This window comes from Delphinapterus leucas, chromosome 11, assembly GCF_059928025.1.
Source record: "Delphinapterus leucas isolate spDelLeu-1000000601 "Yukka" chromosome 11, BTC_Dleu_Yukka2, whole genome shotgun sequence".
Taxonomy (NCBI): Eukaryota; Metazoa; Chordata; class Mammalia; order Artiodactyla; family Monodontidae; genus Delphinapterus; species Delphinapterus leucas.
In genome coordinates this window covers 71247826-71271477 of record NC_143139.1, presented here as the reverse complement: position 1 = coordinate 71271477, position 23652 = coordinate 71247826, and the positions used below count along the sequence as shown (strand labels likewise).

The 23652-nt window shown below is 38.2% G+C and overlaps 1 protein-coding gene across 7 annotated transcripts in view; it reads left to right on the top strand.

The window, feature by feature from the left end:
* The window catches only part of KITLG (KIT ligand), an 88433-nt gene that overhangs the window by 28821 nt on the left and 35960 nt on the right, over window positions 1-23652 (top strand). For 6 of the 7 annotated variants that reach the window (XM_022552412.3, XM_089921098.1, XM_022552409.3 and 3 more), the window contains 2 exons: window positions 8541-8654; window positions 19843-19905. In XM_022552412.3, coding sequence (XP_022408120.1) covers window positions 8541-8654; window positions 19843-19905 — 177 coding nt within the window. The remainder of the gene's footprint in view (window positions 1-8540; window positions 8655-19842; window positions 19906-23652) is intronic. The other variant, XM_022552410.2, reaches the window with a different exon arrangement.

Below are 23652 nucleotides of genomic sequence, written 5' to 3'. Positions count from 1 at the left end.
CATTCATTCAGTAATTCACCCAGAAAATAAGTTTATTGAGCTCTGATTTATTTTTCTATTGCTGTTGGAATAAATCACCACCAATTTAGTGACCTAAAACAATACAGATTTATGATATTATAGTTTTGGAGATTCAGAAGTCCAAAATGGGGCTTACTGGGCTAAAAGCAAGGTGTCAATGACACTGTGCCTTCCTGAAGGCTCTAAGGGAGACTGTTTCCTTGCTTATTTCAGCTTCTAGAAGGCACTTGCATTTCTTGACTCCTGGGCCCTTTCCTCCATCTTCAGTGGCAGCAATGGCAAGTCAGGTCCTTATCGTGTCACATCTTTCTGACCCTTCTCCCATCACTGCATCTCTCTGACCAGAGCTGGAAACGTTCTCAGTTTGTAAGGACCTGTGTGATTAGATGGGACTCAGAGAATCCAGGATAATCTCTCTTTGTCAAGGTCCTTCGCTTAATCACATCTGCAAGGTCCATTTTGCCATATAAGTCAATATAGTCACAAATTCCAAGAAAATTAAGACGTGGCCGTCTTTTTGCTATTACTCTGCCTACTATAAGCACCACCCATGGGCCATGTGTTGTGTTTGCCTCCGGGACTACAGGAGGCTAGAGATGGGCATGTTAACAGTAAAAATATGTTGCAAATAATGACCTGACAGTATGGGAGAAATAGGTAAACTAAGAAACAAACCAACAAAAATGAAAATAAAATTGTAAAAACAGTCATTCAAACAAGTACAGTAATTTGGAGCTCCTTGGAGGTGGGCAGTCACAACTACATAACCAAAATGCTTTTTTCCCCCAGCTTTATTGAGGTGTGACCGACAAATAAAATTGTATATATTTAAGGTGCACAATGGGATGTTTTGATATATGGATACATTGTGAAATGATGACCACAGTCAAACTATCCCGTCACCCTTTATTCTGTGTGTGGTGAAAACACTTGAGATCTACTCTCTTAGGAAATTTCAAGCAAACAATATAGTATTATAAGCTGTAGTCAAAATGCTGTACATTAGGTCTTCAGAACTTACTCATCTTATAACTGAAAGTTGGTACCCTTTAATCAATATCTCCCCATTTTCCTCTACTCCCTAGCCTCTGGCACCCACCTTTCTGTTCTACTCTTTGTTACTATGAGTTCAGCTTTTCTTTTTTTTGGATTCCGCATATAAGTGAGATCATATGATATTTGTCTTTCTGTGTCTGGCTTATTTCATTTAGTCTTCCCTTTATTTGATGAAAATGAATCATCAAAGAGAAGCAAAGTTTAATATTTCTAGCCACTGTTTAGGAAATCAGGGAAATGTGTGTACTATATATTAGAAAAATTTCTGCATAGAATAATATGGAAAAAATACTTTTCCATTTAAAGAAGTAAGCTCCTCATTTCGGCACTCTCCCAAGAATACTGATAGGGAGGTATTACTACTGCTGTGCAGAATTCTCAGTACATTTCTGCCTTGACTGCTCCTCCATCCTAACGTTTAGTTATGCCTGAGTGAATGATTGAATTTTATGAAAGGTGAGTACTCATCAGTAGCAAAGTACTTGATCCTTGAACAACATGCATTTGAAACTGCATGGGTCCACTTATATGTGGATATTTTTCAATAGTAAATACTTGCAGTACTGCATGGTCCCAGGTTGGTTGAATCCCCAGATGCTGAGGAACCAGGGATAGGGAAGGCTGACTATAAATTACACACGGATGACTCCTGCATTGCTCAAGGGTCAACTGTATATACTAAGTTAAAATATCAGTTTACTTAATAGCTTTAAAATAAAATGACTCATGAAATATAAGTTTCTCAGGGATATTTGGTTTTTATTTTTAATTTATTTTATTGAAGTATAGTTGATTTACAATGTGTTAATTTCAGGTGTACAGCAAAGTGATTCAGTTATACATACATATATATATATGTATATACATACACACATACACATTCTTTTTCATATTCTTTTCCATTATGGTTTATCACAGGATATTGAATATAATTCTCTGTGCTCTACACTAGGACCTTGTTGTTTAACCATTCTATATATAGCAGTTTGCGTCTGCTAATCCCAAACTCCCACTCCATCCCACCCCCACCTCCCTCCCCCTTGGCAACCACAAGTCTGTTCTCTATGTCTGTGAGTCTGTTTCTGTTTCATTGATAAGTTCATGTGTTCTATTTTAGATACCAGATATAAGTGATATCATATTGTGTTTGTCTTTCTCTGTCTGACTTACTTCACTTAATATGGTAATCTCTACGTCTATCTGTGTTGCTGCAAATGGCATTATTCTATTTTATGGCTGAGTAGTATTCCATTGTATATATGTGTCACATCTTTATCCATTCATCTGTTGATGGACATTTAGGTTGTTTTCATGTCTTGGCTATTGTAAATAGTGCTGCAGTGAACATTGGGGTGCGTGTATCTTTTTGAATTACAGTTTTCTCCTGATATATGTCCAAGGGTGGGATTGCAGGATCATATGGCAACTCTATCTTTAGTTTTTTGAGGAACCTCCATACTGTTTTCCATAGTGACTGCACCAATTTACAGTCTCTCAGGGATATTTGAATGTATTAACACATTTAAGTTTAGTCCTAACCAAATAGACTCCAATAAATTGAGCAAAATCATCTGTACAGATGTTTGTGTATAACTGATCCAAAAAGAAATGCTGCCCTGGTGAAATTATTTTGCAATTATTATAGAAGTCTGTATTAATATATATTTTTAAACTATCAAAGAACATATATAAAAATTATAAAGTTAAAAGTTCTGAAAAATGTACAATATTCAGCTTTAGCTTGGAATAGGGAACAAACTTATCTCCATATGCGTGATATTTGAAAAATTATTAAAGTCTTGGAGAGATGGCGTCAGAGTCCTCACCAGTGATGTAACAGCTTTCTTGAAGGGCTGTGACAGTATGAGGTGGTGAAGAGGACAGGATTTCGAATTGGACAGACCTGAGTTTTCGTCCTGATCTCACCACTTAGAAGTCACTGAATCTCTCTCTGTCTCAGTTTCTTCATCTTCAGAGTTAGGATATATGAAACTTAAATTTTGTTTGTGGTAAGCTAGACAAAATGTTTGGTACATAGTAAATGTTCAGTAAGTGGAAGCTGTTATTCACTGTATTGTTCAGAAAGCACAAGCATTTGCATACACATTCAGACACCCTGCCTGATGGTACTGATGAACTACAGTAGGTACTCTATTTAAAGCCAGGCCCTCTGCTTGAGACAGGATCTCACCCCTTCCTGTCTTCTCAAGGACATCTGATGTCTCTCTGTTCTGACCCACAGTGCCAATTGCACCTCCTACTGGATCCTCCCCATAGGCATACAGACATCCTGCTATTTTTACCATCTTATAAATAAGACTCTCCCCTCCCCCCAACCTAATTCCTCACCAACTCCCGTCTCACTTTGTTTTTACTTATTTCTTTGTTCATTTATTTATTTGCTGTCCTTTGAAGCACACCTCTTTAAAAGAGCTGTCTCTATGCACTGGTTTTAATCACTCACCTCTCATGCTCTATTAAATCCGCTCCTGCCTGGCCTTTCCCAAACTGCTTCAATAAAAAGGCTCTTGTTAATGTCACCAGTGACTATGCTGCTAAATCCAATGATCAGTTCTCAGTCCTCATCTTACTTGACCTCTTGCGAGTATTTGACGTAGTTTCATAGTTTAACCTTCTCCTTAAGGTACTTTTACTTTTTCTTTTTTTTTTAACTTGTGTTCTTCCTCCTCCTCTGGCTCCTCTCTCGGGCTCCTTTGTGTGTTCTAAATCTTTTGCCAGACCTCTTAAGGTTAGAGCACCATAGGACCCAGTTCTTTGTTCTTTTTTCTGTTTGTACTCACTCCCTTGATGGTCTCATCTACTCTTTTGCTTAAAATTCCATTTATATATCAAAAGCTGTCATATTTATATATCCAGCCCAAGCTTCCCTCCTCAATCCAGATTGAAATATCCTGACCTAGTTTCATCACTAGCATGTCTCAAAACACATCTCAAACTGAGCACACTCAAAACTTAACTCCAGATCTGCCCCCCAAACCTTCTCTACCCCTCAGCCTTCCCCATATCATTTGATGGCAACACCATCCTTCCAGTTGCTCAGACCAGAATCCTTGGAGTTGTCTTTGACTCCCGCTCAAAGCACTCTCCAACTGTCAGGAAATCCTATCGGCTCAATCTTCAGGAGGCATCCAGAATCTAACCACCTCTGGGCCATGCACTGCTACGACCCTTTCTTGCTTGGATTATAGCAATAGCCCCAAATTGGTCACTCTGTTTCTACCTATTGTTAGCCTAAAGTCACAGCAATTAAAGTGATCTCTTTTTTTTTTGGAAATAATTTATATTTTTAGAGCAGTTCATAGCAAAATTGAGAGGAAGGTACAGAGATTTCCCCAGTGTCCCCTGCCCCCCCCCACATGCATGGCCTCCTCCGTTATCAACATCTCCACCAGAGTGGTGCATTTGTTGCAGCTGAGGAACCTACCCTGACACATCTTAATCACCCAGAGCCCATAGTCTACACTAGGGTTTACTCTTGGTGTTGAACATTCTATGAGTTTAGACAAATGTATAATTACGTGTATTCAGAATTATAGTATCATATAGAGTACTTTCACTGCCCTAAAAATCCTCTGTGCTCTATTCACCCCTTCCCCTCCAACCCCTGGCAACCACTGATCTTTTTACTGTTTCCATAGTTTTGCCTATTATAGAATGTCATAGTAGTTGGAATCAAAACAGTGTATGGGGGCTTCCCTGGTGGCGCAGTGGTTGAGAGTAAGCCTGCCGATGCAGGGGACACGGGTTCGTGCCCCGGTCTGGGGAGATCCCGCATGCCGCGAAGCGGCTGGGCCCATGAGCCATGGCCGCTGAGCCTGCGCGTCCGGAGCCTGTGCTCCCGCAACGGGAGAGGCCACAACAGTGACAGGCCCGCGTACTGCAAAAACAAACAAACAAACAAAAAAAACAACAATGTATAGCCTTTTCAGATTGGCTTCTTCAGTTAGTAATATGCATTTTTTTCCTCTATGTCTTTTTATGGCTTCATAGCTCATTTCTTTTTAGTGCTGAGTAAAAGTCCATTCCCCAGATATACCACAGTTTATTTAACTATTCACCTGCTGAAGGACATCCTGGTTGCTTCCTAATTTTGGCAATTTTGAATAAGCTGCTATAAAAATCAGTGTGCAGGTCTTTGTATAGACACACATTTTCAGCTCTTTGGGATAGAACCAAGGAGCATGATTGCTGGATCATATGGTAAGAATATGTTCCGTTTTGTAAGAAGCTTCCAGTGTCTTTAAAAAAAGTTTTAAATATGTCGTATCTCTCCTATGCTCAAAATCCTGCAATGAATCCCTTTTCATTCACAGTAAAAGTCAAAAGTCCAGATGGGTATACAAGACCCTAAATGATCTGCCCTCTCCATTCTCTCTGACATCATCAACTTCACTGCCCCCCTGGTTTATTCTTGCTGTTCCTTAAAGCAGATTCCTTAAATCAATGAGTATGCATTTATTTTATAATAATGGGGAAAAAAGATATACTTTCTAAGTTGTCAGGGTAGTGACATTCCAACTAAGTTCTTTTTCTTCTCCAAATGTTTGAAAATGATAATGTATTACTTTTATAATAAAATATCTTGAAAGATTCAATTGAAAACAACAACAACACAAGATAGACCTTAGGGCCTTTGCACTAGCTTCTCTGTCTATAATACTCTCCCATAGACATCTGCTTGGATAACTCCCTTAGCTCCATCTCATCTATGATAAAACATTGCCTTCCCAATGAGGCCCCATCAGATATCAGCTCAGTGGTACACTTGGTGCTGCGTGAAGCCTCTGATGCCTCATGAGTGTGACTGTCACCTTGAACCTAGGACCATGCTGCTAGTAGAGCAGAGTAGGCATTATAGTTCTGATCCCCTTTAGTGTGATCTAATTTTTCTTTTTTCACAGCACACCTTTGACCTATATAATCTGGTTATTTATTATGTTTATTGTTTATGGTCTGCCTTCCCTCACTAGAAGCTAAGTTTATGATGGCAGGAATTTTTGCTTTTTTTTTTTTTTTAATTAACTAATATGTGCCAGGCGGTGCTTAATAAATATTTGCTGAATGAATGAATGAGTGAACAAATGTTTGTGTAGTTTCTTCAGTGTCAGGCATAAGACGTGGCAAAGAGAAGTCAACAGAATTTCTGCCCTTATATTTCTTTTCTTTCGTCTAGTCTTATTGAGATATAATTGACATATACACTGTATAAGTTTAAGGTGTACAGCATAATTATTTGACTTGCATACATCATTCAGTGACTACCATATTAAGATTACCATATTAAGAACATCTGCCATCTCATATAGATACAAAATCTATATAAATCCAAAAGAAATAGAAATGTTTTTCCTTGTGATGAGAACTCTTAGGATATACTCTTTTAACTTTCTTACATAACGTACAGCAGTGTGAATTATATTGATCATGTTGTACATTACGTCCCTAATACTTATTTATCTTATGACTGGAAGTTTGTACCTTTTGACCGCCTTCCTCCAGTTCCCCCTCCCCCACCCCATGCCTTTATATTTCTTAGAGCCTAGAATATGAATATGGTTATTAGTGAGATTGGCCATTTACAGAGGTCCTTAGGGAGGATTCCAAAATCATATCATGGAAGAGGATCTTGGAGAAATATATTTCAAGGGAGGGTTAGGTCTTAGCAATGACAGTATGAAAGAAAGCTTGAGTTTAAGCAATTATACTTACATACATGAAGGGATATTAGAGGATATTTTATGTGTTGGGATAGTCCAAAAAGAAGAATCCCCCAAACAAATCATTTACACAATTCAGTCTTCATTTTGGTCCAAGGGAGATGATGCTATGAAGAGTGGGACCCCACCATGCTCAAAGTAGCCTTAAACAAAATTAAGCAGGATTACTGCTAAAATACATAGATTACAGTGGTAAAACAATAAAAGGGTTTTAGTTTTGTTTCAAAGCCACTATTATCTATGTAGGTAGCATTGTAGTCTTAGAAATTTTAGTAAATGATAATTATAATTTGGTCCAGTGTAATATCTATTTAGCTTTCAGATATTAATTGAAAATAATAATCCAGTTTCATATAATACATGGCTGGTTACATAATAAGTAGGAAAGATTTCTAGCCATGTGCAGATGGGCCTTTGTGTAATTTTAAGATGCCATAGATGAATGTTAACTCTTAAAAGAACTCTCATATTTTAAAATATCTTCACATCTCCATGTTTTGCTCATGCTGTTTATTTTTCCTGGAATACTTGTCCCTTCCTTGTCAACTCTTGCAAACTCTTCTTTTGTCCTCTAAAATCCAGCCAGAGTCACATTTTCTCTCTGGCTTTTCTTGGCATTGTCTTTCTGCCACGAGTTCTCTCCCTTAAGGTCAACTGATTAAGTTTTTCCTCCTCTGAGTTCCCAAAGCATTTATCACTGGGGTGTGGGTGTCACTTACTTACCTGCATCTGCATTTCAAGGGTGTCTTATCACCTTTGTTTCTCTAGTGACTGGCTCAGTCCCTGTCTCATAATACAGGCTCAATAAACCGGTATCCAATTTGAAGCATTACACTCTTTTTTTTTTTTTTTTTTACCTTGGTCACTGATTCATCCAGCAAATATTTATTAAGAGTTTTTTATATTCAAGGTTCTGCTATGTGTTGTAAAGATACTGAAGAAAAAAAATAGATGCCCAGATTTTTAAAAACATAAAATATAGTGTAATAAGAAAAAATAAGCTATGCACAAAGGTAACTATTTTGCATATTTGGAAGAGTTATTTTCAAAGAGAGGTGTCTTGGGGGGGCGTGTGAGTGTGGGTTCATGCTAGGATTCAAGAATGTCTTCCCATTGACTAGAAAATATTTTTCCTTATTAAATGGCTAAAAAGCTGTGATTCAAAACAATGATTCTTTTGATGTCTCACAAATTAGGTTAAATTCTGTCCTATATCTAAATCTCTGTCTCTCCCCCTTACTTTAACTGGGTGTACTATTAGATTATCGGATTAAAGCACTGCTCAGGGTTTTGCTGCTACTTGCCAAACAGTCTACATTTAAAGTAGAGAAAGTTTCTTTTGGTGCCTTCAGGTATGAATTTTATGCATTCCCTAGTTTTTAGAAAACACCTTAAGTGATAAATCCTTCACATGTTGATACAAGTTCATTCCTAATTGCCATTGGGGAATTGCCCGTAGAAAGCTTTTGACAAAAGTTAACAATACTGTCATTGAAATGAAAAATCCAAACCATATTTTAACAGAAATTTTTTAAAAATTTGGTCAGCATAGTTTGAATGCTCAGCATCTAATTGCATCTAATTGTATTTAAGCCAGTAGTGTTAAAAAAAAAAAAAAGGTAGATTCCCTTTTCCACATTAAGGCAGAAGATGTTAATTGTTAATAGTTTTAGTGACTACGGATTTTCACTGATGATCACCAGCATTTTTTCTGTTTTCATTTAGACTTGGATTATCACTTGCATTTATCTTCAACTGCTCCTATTTAATCCTCTCGTCAAAACTCAAGGGATCTGCAGGAACCGTGTGACTGATGATGTGAAAGACGTTACAAAATTGGTAAGTAAGGAATGCTTTCAATTGCTGTGACTCTTTTTCTTGTACTTTTGGAAAAATATTTCCTTTTTCCTTGCCCCAAATTAGTATTTTTCGAAGACCAGGAGAGAAGTCACTGAGTTATTCTAAAGAGTTTGTAGAGAGCAGCTAGGGAGATATTTAAGGTCATGGAGCATCTTGTTGGTAAAGTTGGCCTGTTGCACCCCACGGAAGTGGCTTTGTTTCTTTGCTGGTCTTTTCATCTCCTTCACAGGCAGTGAAGGATACTGGCGAGTTCTCTGTGTGCTGATGTGCCAGCACTAGCTTGTTCCCCATTATCTCTTAAAAGTGTTTTATTTCCCTTCCACATGCCTTCCTACTCTTCTCTAACGAGCCTAACAAAAGATCTGAGATGGTCTTTCTCCCCTTTCCAACAGCTTGAAGACCCTGTCACATGCGGGTGGGTGTTTGCTCCCTCAGTAAACACAGTTGGAGTCATTTGTTGCCCAAATGTTGACCAGATTCATCTTCCACATCCATCACATTGGAACTCTTCCCTCAGGAAAAGCCGTTTTACACTGGTGCCCCTTGGTCACTGCCGGCTTCGTGCCATGCTTCTCTTAAGATGCAAACCACAGAGATGGAGAGCGTGACACAGCATCTAAAATGCCTTCCTCCCAACTGTCACGATCTAGCGGTGATTGTACATGCTCACTTGAGCTACAGTGTGTGCTTTCAGGATGAACAAAGTTTGAGAAGCAGTTTTCTAAGTTCCTGGTTCAAAAGAGCCAAATGGCACTCAGTTATTTGAGTATTGTCTAGGGAACAGACGTGATGTGAGAATAGGAAAGAAATGAGGATTGTAGTATGTAGAAAGAAAGAAAAGTATATTTTTTGAGATATTTATCTTCCCTATTTTGATATGCATTTCTTGGTTTATATGTTTTATTTTGGGTTCATAGCCAAACTCCAAAACAGAAGTTTAATGTTACGATCAGAGTCTTGCTGGCTTAGTCTCAATGCAGAATTAAAAATACACACACACACACACACACACACACACACACACACACACACACACACACACACACACACACACACACACACACACACCATGCAGATTTCTTTAGATACTTACAAAGTCCACGTTTAAAAAAATTCTCTGGTGCAGTGCCTGAAGATATATCACCATGTTTTATTTGAGGAGATGGTGACCAAAGCAATGCAATATTTGCCTACTATATGCCCAGCTAGGTATAAGGATGGGGGTGGGGTGATGAAGAACTTTTTTTAAAACATGTATCATGATCCTTTCCCTCAAGCTGCACATTAGTTTGTGAACCAAGAAACTATATTAAAAAGAAAAGGTTTATATTCGAAATTTGGTATCAATAGAAGGCGCTCATGAAATGTTTGTTCAATGAAGTAAGGATGTGTACCACTGTGCAGCATCATAATCACCTGTGGCACTTACGAAAATCATAGGTGTCTGGGCCCCACTGATTCAGCAGGTCTGAAGGCATCTACATTTAAAGACATTCCTTAAAGGAGGTTTAAGAACCAGTGCTCTAGATGGTCTATTCTGTCACAGTTCAGAGACCAAAGTGTTGTGACCTTGATTTAATCTCATTTCTTATTATGAGTAGTTTTATCTATGTTGTATGGATTTATATAAATGTTAGATTAATACGAGTCTCCAAAATATGCTTAAAGTAGGCCACAACTGGGAAATTACAGCTCTCATGGGGCTGCTGGTAGAACCATGGAGCTAAGATGAGCAGGGGAGGTCTGAAGTGGTCCTAGGTGTCCAGTTTCAAATATGTGGGCAAGGAGTCATAGATGGAAGGTGATGGTGTATCTGACCACACGCTGAGCATGTCCAAAATTAAAATGGTATTTAAGAAAAATTACTTATAGTCATTATTTTTTGCTGTGTGAGGAACACTACTTAATGAGCACCACTTCCTGTGAAATGTCAAACCGATATTTTCAAGTAGGTATTATAACCACCTTCCAAGATTTTCCACTCTTGTCTTTGACCATCTGCTTATTTTCAGTCTGTTACCTATCAGTTGATACAGTGAAAAATGGCAGGAAGCATGGAGAAAGAAGTGCCTGGAAAGAGATACTTATTAACACTAAAATATAATTCCTTCCCCCAAGGGCAAATGTAAAAAATCATTAAACTGAAAAAAGTCTTTCTGTCACCCCTCGAGCACCTGACTCAGAGGGGAACTTTTTAATTTCAAGAGCTGATCTAAATGAAATTAGTGTGCTTACTTTGGATTATCGGGGGGAAAAATCAAGTTAGTAACGAAAAAGGACTTAGAAGGTCACTTCTAACTGAATAAAGACCTACTTAATGCCCAGCCAATATTTCATAGAGTAAGACATTGAAAGATATAAAATAATCCCTGGTCTCAGAGTGTTTATAATCTAGTTTGGGAGCTAACCCATCTCTATGAATATATGAGTGCATATCACTCAGTCTGCAATAACCACACGTAAATGGATACCATTTGAAAGATTTTCTGGTATAGCGTGGGAAACAACCTATGCTAATTTATTGGTTCAAAGAATGGATTTTAGAATCTGGCACACCTGCTCTTTGACCTTAGATAAGTAACTACGTTTCTAAATCTCAGTTCTTACTTACCATTTTGTAGTATAGATTAAATAAGAGAATGTATATATAAATTTTTTACCACAGTTATTATCACATAACCTCTCTGTGCCTCAGTTTCCTCATCAGTGTAATAGATTAACAGTACAATTGACCTTTGAACAACACAGGGGTTAGCAGTGGAACATCCATCTCACAGCTTGTAGTTGGCCCTCTGTATACAAGCTTCCTCCCTAGCTGTGGTTCTGCATCTGCAGATTCAACCGACCATGGATCATATAGTACTGCCGTACTTAACTGTTAAAAAAAAAAAAAAATGGGTATGAGTAGACCCATGTAGTTCAAACCCATGTTGTTCAAGGGTCAACTGTACTTAACCTCATAGAGTAACTTTAAAGATTAAATAAGTGAATAGAACAGTGCTAGGAACATAGCAAGTGCCTGCTAAATACTGTCTGTCAGTAATGGTAGTAGTGGCATTTGTGGGGTCATAGGATACTGGAGTCGGAAGGGAATTTAGAAACAATCTAGACAAAGTACTTCCAAAATAGGAAAACTGAGACCCAAAAGTGGTGAAGCCCAGCTCCTGGTCCCATTACCTGTGCTGTATCTTCTGGGACAGTGGTTTTCAAACTGGCTTCAAGAGTCCACCTAGCCTCTCTGCTTTTATTATTTATGTGTCTGGGTTTCTAAATAAGACTTGGCTTGGAAAAACAATTGAGCTTATGAAAAAATGTTTGCAAGCCACTGCTTTAAATCAGCATTTGTGGGATATCATTTGAGAGCCATCCAGTCACAATCTCTTAGGGTACGTGTTAAAAGATAGCTATCAGGGCCCTGCCTCAGAAATACGGAATCACAGCTTGTGGAGATGAGATGTAGGAACGTTAATGTTTCTGACTAATATGCCAGGTGATAGTTATTTGCATAGAAGTGGCAGGACCGCTTAGGCCATAATACTTACAATATTGGGTTGTTTCCATGTCTGAAAAGAAGCTGTGTTCCCATCCTTAGCCTAAAACTCATAATTTCACTAATTCAAGCAACAACATGAGTGACTTTTGAGTTTTATGGATATAGATAATCACAGCCTCTCTCTAGAGAACAGTGGGGCAAAAAAGCGTCTTCAAGTAGGTCAGGCTTACCGGGGTGTTTGAATACCAGCTCTGCTATTACCCAGCTGTGTGACCTTGGACAAATAAGTCCCTAGACCTTTCTGGGATTCAACTTCTGGTTTTGAAAATGAGGAACTAGGACATGATCAATACTTAGTTCTTAATCTAGGATTCATAAACTTTGAAATTCTTGCAAATGGAACTCTAAATTATGCCTACGTGTGCCTTATGTGTGTTTCTAAGAAGAGCATGTATAACTTTCATCTGCTTCCCAGAGACGTCTGTGACATCCAAAAAGATAAGAACTACTAAATCCGATAACTTGGGAGACGCTTTTTAGCTCTGAGATTCTTTTATTCCATGGAGATACTTTTTTTAGCTTGTACCTTTTGGAAAGATTCAGTTATGCCTTGACAAAAGGAGGTTATATCGAACAAGAGGATCTGGTTTCTTTGCAGACATAACTTTGGTACATTTTATTTGAGAAAAAGAAAGTGGGTTGAGAGTACCTTTTTGCCTTGCTTTTCATAGTAATTTCTTCAGCTGAAATCATTCCTTTGCCCATTCTGCCAGTTCCTCCTTTGCTTTAGGTGGCACCTTGCACTGTGCCCACAAACATTAAGTTTGTTTGCTTGGGGGTGATTCTCATGTCACAGAAGCACACGATTTATGACTTTACTGTCATTTTCTTTTAAATTTCTTATTGGACACTTTTTACTGCCCCTGCAATCCCCATGGTTTTCATTTGAAATCCTTCTGGCATGTTTACTCAGCATAATAGTTCATCTATTTACAGAACATTTTGCTTTGTTTCCAAAAAATGTTGCAGGACTTGTTTTAAATGGCAAACTCAGACCTACCTAAAGAAAGGGTCAAGTATCTGGGAAGGGGATGAATGAAACTTTAAAAACTTGTGTCTATGGGATGGTTCAGCTGTAGCTTTTAATGATTGTTAAGTGTTAATATAAGGAGGAATCCAAATATTGAAATAGTTCAAATTAATTTTTCCTTTTGTTCTTCCTGCTGTTCCTTTCATTTGTGATATTTTTTCCTTCATTTGGGGGAATTTAATTGAATATGACTTTGTTGCTTTTTAAAAAACCTTTTTATCTTTAACTATCTGTTGAGTAATTATTTGTCTTCCTCAAAATGTTTAAGGCAGGTTGCTGTCCCAGCCCCATCTTGTAAAGGTGAAATTACTCTGTCTTTTCAAGGTCAGTCTACAAATCAGTAGAGTAGAATTAAAAGTCAAGAATTCGTGGTTTTCCCGGTCTTGAAGTAGGCACTTATTTTAAGTAGATTATATTAATACATGACTCTTAGAGTTTAAAATAATGGAAGATTATAAAAATATACTTAGATAACAAATTTCACACTTTGAATGGACAGTTTTGAATGATGCGGAATTTTTATTCTTCTTCAAATATGATGTTCTTTGGATATGATTACCACTGCCTTAAAACGGAAGATTGGAGTCTGAGACTTCCCATTTCTAGGTGAACTCTGAACTTTATTAAGCGTATCTTCTCTTTAAAAGCAGAGGTCTCACATAATTTTGTTTGACCCTTGAAGAACAATGGTTTGATAGCTGGAGAGTTTTTAAAGTTTATTTTGATTAGTTTGCAATATTTAGCATTTAAATTTCTGCTCCTGTGGTCAGTAGAAAATTCTTTTCTCTGTTTTAAGCTAAATTTAGGACTTATAGTATGCAAAGAAAAGACAGAAGCGTATTAGAAATAATAGTCGTAAAAACTGACAAGTAACTGGCTATGTTACCAAGCATGTCAATCTTATCATAAAGAAAAAATTGTTCTTCCATTATAAGATAAACCACTTAGGTACAAAATCTCCTGCTCCTTGACTTTTTAAAGTAATCATTATTGTGTGAGTATCCAGGTACCATGCAAAGCACTTTGTATGGATTTTCTCTTTTAGTCATCACAACCCTAGGAGGTAATTATTTTTACCAACAGCTTATTGATTAGGAAGCTGAGGCCTGGTGATGTTTAGTAACCTGACAATCCTCACCTGGAAATAGGGAGCTGAATAGAGGTTTGAACCCCTAACTGCCCATCTCTAGAGCATAAGAACCCAGTTCATAATTTATGATGTTTTAACTTAAGATGTCAATATCAACTGCCATTTAAGAATTAGCATTCCATCCTCTTGAATTTCATTTCCTAGGTAGTAGTCACCTTATCTTATGATTAGGAAGCAGTCGTATTATAGAAGTTCAATTAGTACTACTTAATTGGAATCCACATTATAAAGTGTGTCTATGAAATAAACCAAAAATGTTCTTAATCTCTTCTATCTGAAAGGAGAATGAGGGTCATCTAACTTCATTTAGATATTCTTCACTGAGAAAATATGACCCAGAAAAGTCTTTGAGTTGTCATGTTAATTTTTTCTAAATCACTAATTGAGTTGTTATTAAAGGAAAAAAAAGGGTAATTAACTTGGTTAGTTAGATTTTTAGTCAACATTAACAAGAGATGGCTTTATTAAGGAGAAATAGAAAGACAAAAAGCTGGGAGTTCCCTGGTGGTGCAGTGGTTAAGAACCCGCCTGCCAATGCAGGGGACACGGGTTTGAGACCTGGTCCAGGAAGATCCCACACGCCGCGGAGCAACTAAGCCCGTGCGCCACAACTACTGAGCCTGTGCTCTAGAGCCCACGAGCCACAACTACTGAAGCCCACGTGCCTCGAGCCCATGCTCCGCAGCAAGAGAAGCCACCGCAATGAGAAGCCCCCACACCGCAATGAAGAATAGCCCCTGCTCGCCGCAACTAGAGAAAGCACGCGTGGAGCAATGAAGACCCAATGCAGCCAAATAAATAAATTTTTTTTTTAAAGGCAAAAATCTTTGTCCTGTGTTATTTCTGAAGACTGAACAACCAGCATTACAGTAAGCTGCTGCAGGAGTGAGCTGGGATATTTAAAATATAAGCGTAGAAGGTTAGGTTTTTTGCTCTACAGCAGTGATTCTTAAACTTCTCTGGGTCTCCCAGCACTCTGAAAACTGGACTCTTTCCTCAGAAAGGTTCACATATGTGCAACATTTTATGTAGTGTCAAGGGAATCATGAGTTATTACTGCTGCATTTTGATTCTTATCTAGAACTTGGGAGAAACAACTGAGACAAGTGTGTCTCACTAAAGATGTCCAAGAAGCCACTGATTTCATGAGACTTAGAGACCTCAATGATATTTGAATCATGAAATCCAAAGATTTTAGATAAGTGATCTAGAGAGGGAGTTAAATGTTCTGACTTTGAGTTCTTTTTCTCCTGAGTCCAAATACCTGCAGCGTATGGTAGGCAGCCAGTGCCTGTTTGGCTTGCAAAGACGTTTTCTTGGCTGAGTTTCCAGCATTTCTACATGCCATTCTCGTATGCATTTTACCTCCTCATGTCACTGAGTATGGTCAGTCCTTAAGACATCCAAAAAAAGATAGCAAATGGGCCCATCTAGTAGTAGAGTGAGCCCATCACAAAGTGACTTGTTTTTGCAGTTTTATGCATTTAATGATCTGGCACAGTACTTACATCCTCACACTCCACACCACAAAGTTCATTGGACCTTTGGAATAATTGGACCTTTGGTAAATTTTCCACCAGTTAGGTTCTATTTTATTTTATTTTTTTGCCCTGAACATATTTTACGAGAATAGATTGGTTTTTTCAAAATCCGTAGCCTTGGTTATGTATCCATTTCACCCTACCAACAGTATGCTTCCCTGGAATCTAAACCACGTCTCTGCTTTTTCAGCGTACGGTCTCTGTATAAATATTTAATACATATTCAGTACTTTCCTAATGGTGTTCTAAACTGCCCCCAGTCTCTATTCCCTCCTTGCTCCAATCCATCCCTCCAGACTCACCTTCCTAAATTGACGGTCATGTTCCCTTCCGGCTTAAACACCTGCAGTGTAGCACCACTGCTTAATTCCATGAGAAAGGTAAATCAGACTGAATTTTTCATAGTTATCTACTTCACCCTCTTCATCTTACAGACGAGGAGCAGAGGTTTCACTGGTCCCGCTGGAACTTGTTCCACTGGAACTGGTCGCGCTGAACCTCACTGCCTCCCTCTTGGCCTCCTTGGCCCGACATTTAGGTCCCTCACTAATAATGGCTTTCCCGGGGTATTTCTTACCTCCTACCTGCTAGAGCCTGAATGATCTGTCCCTGGTCTCCCATGTCTTTGTCTTTGCATATAACCCTACACCTAGAATGTCCCACTCCCTTGCAATTAATAATAAATACTCATTCACACACCACGCTCAAGCACTAAGTATTTTAAACAAGTTATATAATCCTTGTTTAGTCTTAATAAATCCACTAGCTCGATTCTATGATTCCCATTTTACACATGTGGAAATTGAGGCTAAAGAAGATTAAGTAGTTTGCCTAAGATCTCTGAGTTAGCACGTGGCAGGACATGGATCCAACCTGAGCAGTGTGTCCCCAGGACCTGTGCTGTGAGGCCTACATCAAACTAACTGGCTCGAAGGAACAGCCTATCTTCCTAGTTCTAGGTCAAAGGCTCCCTCTACTCTTATCAAATTTCCACAGTGCTCAATATACATAAGAGAAACCGAATTTATCACAAGGTTATCTGTGCTTTCTGAATGCTATTTAACATACTATAAATGCTTGGAAAGTAATATAATAATTCATGAAGCAGCCATAAAAATATACAACTTGACTTCCTAATTTCTCTTCCAAATGTAATTGGAAACAAACCAATGCAAGCCAAGAAAGTAATAATGCGGAGACTGATCTGTAGATAACTGTGCTGAGACCAGCGCACAGCACCAAGATTTGTATCCTTACCTCCAGTAGGTACTCCTGATGACTGTGACCTTGGGATGCCAGTTAACCTCTCTGTGTTTTCTTCTGTGAAATAGGCTTAATAACACATATCTCTGGGGTCGTGATAGAGACTGTGTATGAAAACTTAGACTGTAAAGCATTTTTCAAAAATAGTATTACTTTCCAGTTCTACCAGAAATTAAATATCAGTAAATCAGTTTAATGCAGAAATTATTATTATATACCCCCCAAGTGGTAAGGTGTGGAGATTTCAGTGTGCGGGTCAGAGAACTTCTTGTAAGGTTTCTTTGCACCAAGTTTTACGCATAGATTACTCATAAAATTGGCCAGCATATCGCTTACATTTTTTCTGCCCTTTCGGTACATACTCAGATCCTAAGTTATCTGAATACCAATTCGGTCAATTCTATATTTATTTTCTGATAATGTTAGCTGTGCTTAAGGACGGCTAGGTTGTCAAGCAGCTTGTGTTCAGAACACCTGCCACTTCTTGCCATGTTTCTCCATCTGGAATGACTTTCATTTACACGGTTGGTTCATAACAAAACAGAATGTTGCTGCTCGTTCTGATTCCAGCTTTTAGGTCAGCTATGTCTTCCACTGGGGCTTACATAAAATAACAAAGTCCGGTACGCGGGCCTCTCACTGTTGTGGCCCCTCCCGTTGAGGAGCACAGGCTCCGGATGCGCAGGCCCAGCGGCCACGGCCCCCGGGCCCAGCCGTTCGGCGGCATGTGGGATCCTCCCGGACCGGGGCACGAACCCGCGTCCCCTGTATCGGCAGGCGGACTCTCAACCACTGCGCCACCAGGGAAGCCCAGGAGTTTACTGTTTTATTGGGGGTGGCATGAGGAGGGTTGATGGTGAGCCTCACAAGTGGAAAATATCTAGGACAAGTGTGCAGAGAGTAGACAGATGAAAATATGTAGTTGAGCTAAGAGGCAAGGGAGGCTCTGCTGTCAGAGACCTGAGTTCTAGTCCAGACTTAACACGTAGTAATCGTGTGACCTTAGTCAAGTTTCTTGACCTCTTTGAGCCTTAAGTTCTTCATTCATTAAATAGAGATAGTACGTGAAAGGGATTCTGAGGCTTGGATGTGATCATGCAACATAAGCCCTTGATAAGCACAGTGCCAGCACATCATAAATATTTGGTAAGTGTTAGGCTGGAGGCTGAGATGAGTGGGAGATGGTACCATTGGAAGTAGAATGGTAGCATGCACAGTGGGATCATCTACTTCCTTGGCTCCCCTCTGACTGCTTATGCCTTTAACTAGATTCTTTTCTCACCAAATTGTTCTGATTCCAGAAGCTATTGGCAAAGCCAAGAAGAAACCATATGGATTGTGTTCTGGGAGACTTGTCAGAGATGACCTAGTCTGGCAAACATGCACAACACCCCAGCTTACTATGGGGAATAGTAATGATTTTAGAGACAGGGTAAAGGGGAAAATGAGTCCACCAAGGCAAGGTAGACCCATTGAGGATATAATAAAGCAAAACCACTTTTTTTACATTGTATATTATTTTAAGACTCAATGGGCTAAGTCAGTTTATACATATTATAAACGGGCCATATGATACAGATGGAAATTTTATCTGTGCTAGAAGGGTGAGATGTAAGAGGTGGTACTATATGTAGAAAAGGAGACAAGTGAACCTAGAACTCTGTAAGTTACCAGGATGTGTGCCTTGGAAGTCAGTTGCCAGTATAGCTCTCGGTGAAGAATATGGATTGATTGGCACATTCACTCATCTCAGCTCATAAATTGACTCTCAGACATGGGTACTTTTATCTCTACTTTACAGATGAGAGAAACCAAAGTACAGTTTAGATTTGTTCCAAATTCCCTGGTTCTAAATCAGGTGCTTGTTCAACTTATGCCACAGTGACTGGTGGAAATGGGTTAGATAGTCTTTGAAAGCCTTTAAAAGAAGCTAGGTAAACACTTGAGGCAGCTCAAATGTTCAGCACCAGCTAAGTGGATTAAGTTATATCACAGAACTGAATCTTTCTAAATTAATTAAGTGATAAAGCATTTGCCACTCATAAGTATCATTGATCTTTAGAAATTTTGCAGACATTTTTTTCTAGGGTCAACTTAGAACAGTAGTTCTCCAACTTAAGCGTACATCAGAGTCACCTGGAGGACTTGTTACATGAGATTCAGTAGGTCTGGTGTGGCCCGCGACTGCGTTTCTACAGATTCCCTGGTGATGTTTATATATCACTTGGTAAACCACTTACAAGAAAAATGTACTGTGTTACTGATCCTTTGGAGGAACAAATAGGAATATAATCCTAGAGGGAAATTCCAAGACCACAGATGGAAATTGAAATTCAAATCATGTTTCCAAAACTCAGTAGATTATACTTAGCCACCCATAGCTGAATTTGGAGGAAAAAAGATTTGTATTATCACCTTATTTCTGGAGAGTGCCTTTGATTGCAAAGGGAAATCAAGAATGAAAAATCACTATATATGTAAATACTGAAATTCAGTAGTAACTAAAAGCATAATAGGTTTGTAGGTGTTTTTCCTCCAAACCACTAAAAACAATATGACTGATATGTATGGATTTTCTTACAGATATTTTTTTCCTTTTTTTTTTTTTTTTTTTTTTTTGGTCTCTGTAGGTGGCAAATCTTCCAAAAGACTATAAGATAACCCTCAAATATGTCCCCGGGATGGACGTTTTGGTATGTAAACTGTACATTTCTGGGTTTCATTTTGGTAGCTGACAAAAGAGATGGGATCATTCATATTGAGATAGGAAATTATCTGCCATTTAGGAGTTTGCTAATTGTCAGAATTTGAAGAAGGTATCTTTGGAATTTGACTTACATATTTTTTTTTCCTCAGGCAACTGCTAAACTTTAGTTTTGGATGAGCGTTTCAGCACATGTGTCTTACACCTGTACTCCCAAAGTAAATAAGATCACCTTCCTTAGAGCTAGCCACTGATTTCTCTCTTTCCTTCAATCTTCCCCCAAAAAAGGCTTGAGTGTAAAATTATGTAAATTATTTTCATACCTGAAAAGGTCCTATATAAGTCTCCTATTTAATTTGAGAACACAAATGTTTTATCTCTGAATTTATTTGCAATGTGATTGATTCTTAAAACCTTACCATAAAAATATGTGGCTATGATTATAGGTACTCCTTTATTACTGTAAGCAATTTTGTTTTTCTCATTACATAGTATCAGTATTCACACATAAAGAAATATTTCGAGCATAGGGAATAATGTAATGCCTGTGTACTCATCACGTAGCTTGTCAAATGGTACCATTGTGCAGTATTTGCTTCAAATGTATTTTTTAATATTGAATTATGATAAATATAACTAAAGCCCCATATATGCCCCTTTCCTATACCCATTAGTGCTCACTTTGTCTCTTAGGAATAAGTATTCTGAGCTGGAATTTTTCATTCCAATGCATGTTTTCAAGGCTTGACCTGAAGATACCACCCCCTTGGAGCTGTGTTGAGTGCAACAGCCCACAGTAGCCCTGCTCTAATACTTTGATTGCAAACTGTACATCCATTCATCAGATACCAGTTTTTTGCATATTTTATGTTAATGCCATTATACTGCATGTATCACTTTGCAACTTGCTTATATTTTGCAACATGCCTTTGACGTATAACGTGTTCCACGTTGATTCATTTTAACTACTGTATTGTTCCTTTGAGTTAATTTAAAATCATTTGGGTTACTCTCTGCTCTGCAACTTGACATCTTTCCATAACTTAACAAAAATACTTATTACACATCGACTTTGTGCAAGTTGTCTTAAACTTTGAGTCCTTTCTGTGGACGAGTCCATCAAAATTATTACCAGTTCAAGTATGTTAAGCACGCCACTCAGTGCTGTGTTTAAAACGTCTTTCAAAGACTATAAGGTTGTGATTTCAAGAGCATTCTCTTGAAAGGCGTATTTCTTTTCATTAGTTTATGCTAAAATATTTACTATCTACTACGTTCCTTAGAATTCCTTAGAACACGTACCTTCTTGTTGAACAAGTTATCCTCTTTGTTGACCTAGCAAGTCTAGGTCAATGTCTGTCCTATTGAATTAGGAGAGTTCTCTGGAAATAATAATGTAACATTATAGCCGCCTGAAACTTAATCATTTGCTTACTCACTCAACAAGTGTCCGTTCAGGAAACACTATGGAGCTAGCACTTTATGAGACACTTTAAGAAACAAATATACATCAATTAGCCTTATGTTCAAAAACTTTAATAATAATGGGCGGGGGGAGTAGCTGGCCTTTTCATAATGCTTTTCTATTCTCAGAATGATTTCATGTTTTTAATCTCCTTGGATTATCAGAAAAACCCTGCGAGGAAAGCAGGATAGCTACTGTGATTCCTATTTTACAAATGACACCCTGAGCTTTACAACCCAGAAGCATTTTGCCCAAAGTTAAACAACTAGAAAGTGATAGAGCCTTAAAAAGAAACCCTAGGTCATCTGACTCCTAACCCTAAATGTGGGTATCTAAATAATTATAACAGCAAGGAAAAGTGTTCTAAGTGAAGCATCTAAGTAATAAAGATGCACCCTGCTCCTGACTATAGAAGCACTTAGGCCTGGGATTGCCAAGCTCTCTCAAAGAAATCATTCAACTCTTTGAAAAACAATGTTAAACTGAAAATAGCGAAATAGATTATTTTGTGCTGGTATAAATCATAGATTGTGCTAAATCATAGATTTCAGTATCGGTTATTGATAACAAGAGCTAAACTTGTAAAAATAAAGCTGATTCATTGCCACCTATTTTTTTTTCTTGTTCCTGTAATTGAGAAAAGTCCGCTATTATTTGGTCTTGGCACACTGTCCTGGCACAACTGGAGAAACTCTGTTCTTGGCTACCGCCGTTGGCGAGAAAAACAAGCCCGTGCATAGGCCTTTGGGTAGAAATAGGGGGTCTTACGCTTTGTTTTACCTTCATTTTAAAATGTTAGTTTCTGCCAAGACCAGAGGAGTTTCCCAGTGGAGAGGCCCCTGATTATTTGTCAGTGGTCAGAGCCCCAGCTGCTGTATCTTTTGTCTTTAAACAACAGAGGGTAGAGTGGGAGCCAGTATGGGTACCAGAAAGATTCTCTGGGGCCAGAGCAGTAAAATTCTTCCAGAGGCACTAGGCAGAAGAAAGCAATAGGGTAGAATACACTTTATTTTTTGCTTTTGTTTTAAAAATAAGCTAAATACTCCTGAAAAGGGGACGTTACTTTTCTAAGGGTCTTTTAAGAAAATTACCCAGCAGATTGTCTCTCACAAATAGCAGGGTGTGATCCACTGGTTGGTATTTAAATCTAACAATAATTACCAATTTTATTTTAAACTCTTTGAAACTATAATACTGTCAGACTGTTAGGATTTCCTTTAAGTTCCTAAACTAAAAAATCCTAGACGTTTCTGACCCTTTCCACTTACTAGTAATGTTATTATAGAAAGAACAAAAGCTGAGTTGCTGAATTTGGGCCACACATCTGCTGTCATTCTGACCCCTCTAAAATGATATAAACTATGAGTTGCTTGTGGTTTTTGAGTAAAAAAGTTCATCCCTTTTTAGTTAAATTACATATTTATCAGTTTTCTTCTAACGTTTTATTTGAAAATACTTTCAAATTTCCAGAAAAGTTGTAAGAATATTTAAAGAACACCCATATACCTTTTAATACAGATTCATCTATTTTTAACATTTTGCCTCATTTGCTTTACTAAGTGCTTGCTTTCTGTGTGCACATGTGTTATTTTTCTAAACCCGTTGAGTAAGTTGTATACAAAATGGCTGTTTAACCCCTAAAATACTTCAGTGTGTGTTTCCTAAGGATTTTCTCTTACATAACCACAGTATGGTTGTCCGCTTCAATAAATTTAGCAGTAACTAAAATACTTCAATCTATTGGCTGTATTTCAACTTTGTCAATTTTTTTTTGCATTTTTTTCCCTCTAGTACAAGATCTAATCTAGGATCATGATTTGCATTTTAATATCATCCATGATCGGCAGAATAATGGTTCCCCAAAGATGTCTCATGCTGTGACTATATTACCTTCCATGGCAAAAGGGTCTTTGCAGATGTAATTAAGGATTGGGGGATGGGGAGAGTATTCTGGAGTATCCAGGTGGGCCCAGTCTGATCACATGAATCCTTATGAGAGGGAGGCAGGAGTTTAGGGACCAGAGAGAAGATGTTACACTACTGGCTGTGAAGATGAAGGGGCCACAAGCCAAGGAATGCAGGAGATCTCTAAAAGCTAGAAAAGGCGAGGAAAGGGATTCTTCTGTAGAGCCACTAGAAGAAACACAGCCCCTGTGATCACCTTGATTTGAGCCTAGGAAGACCCATTTTGGACTTTGACCTCAAGAGCTATAAAATAATAAATTTGTGCTGTTTTAAGCCCACTAAGTTCATGGAAACTAATGCATCGTG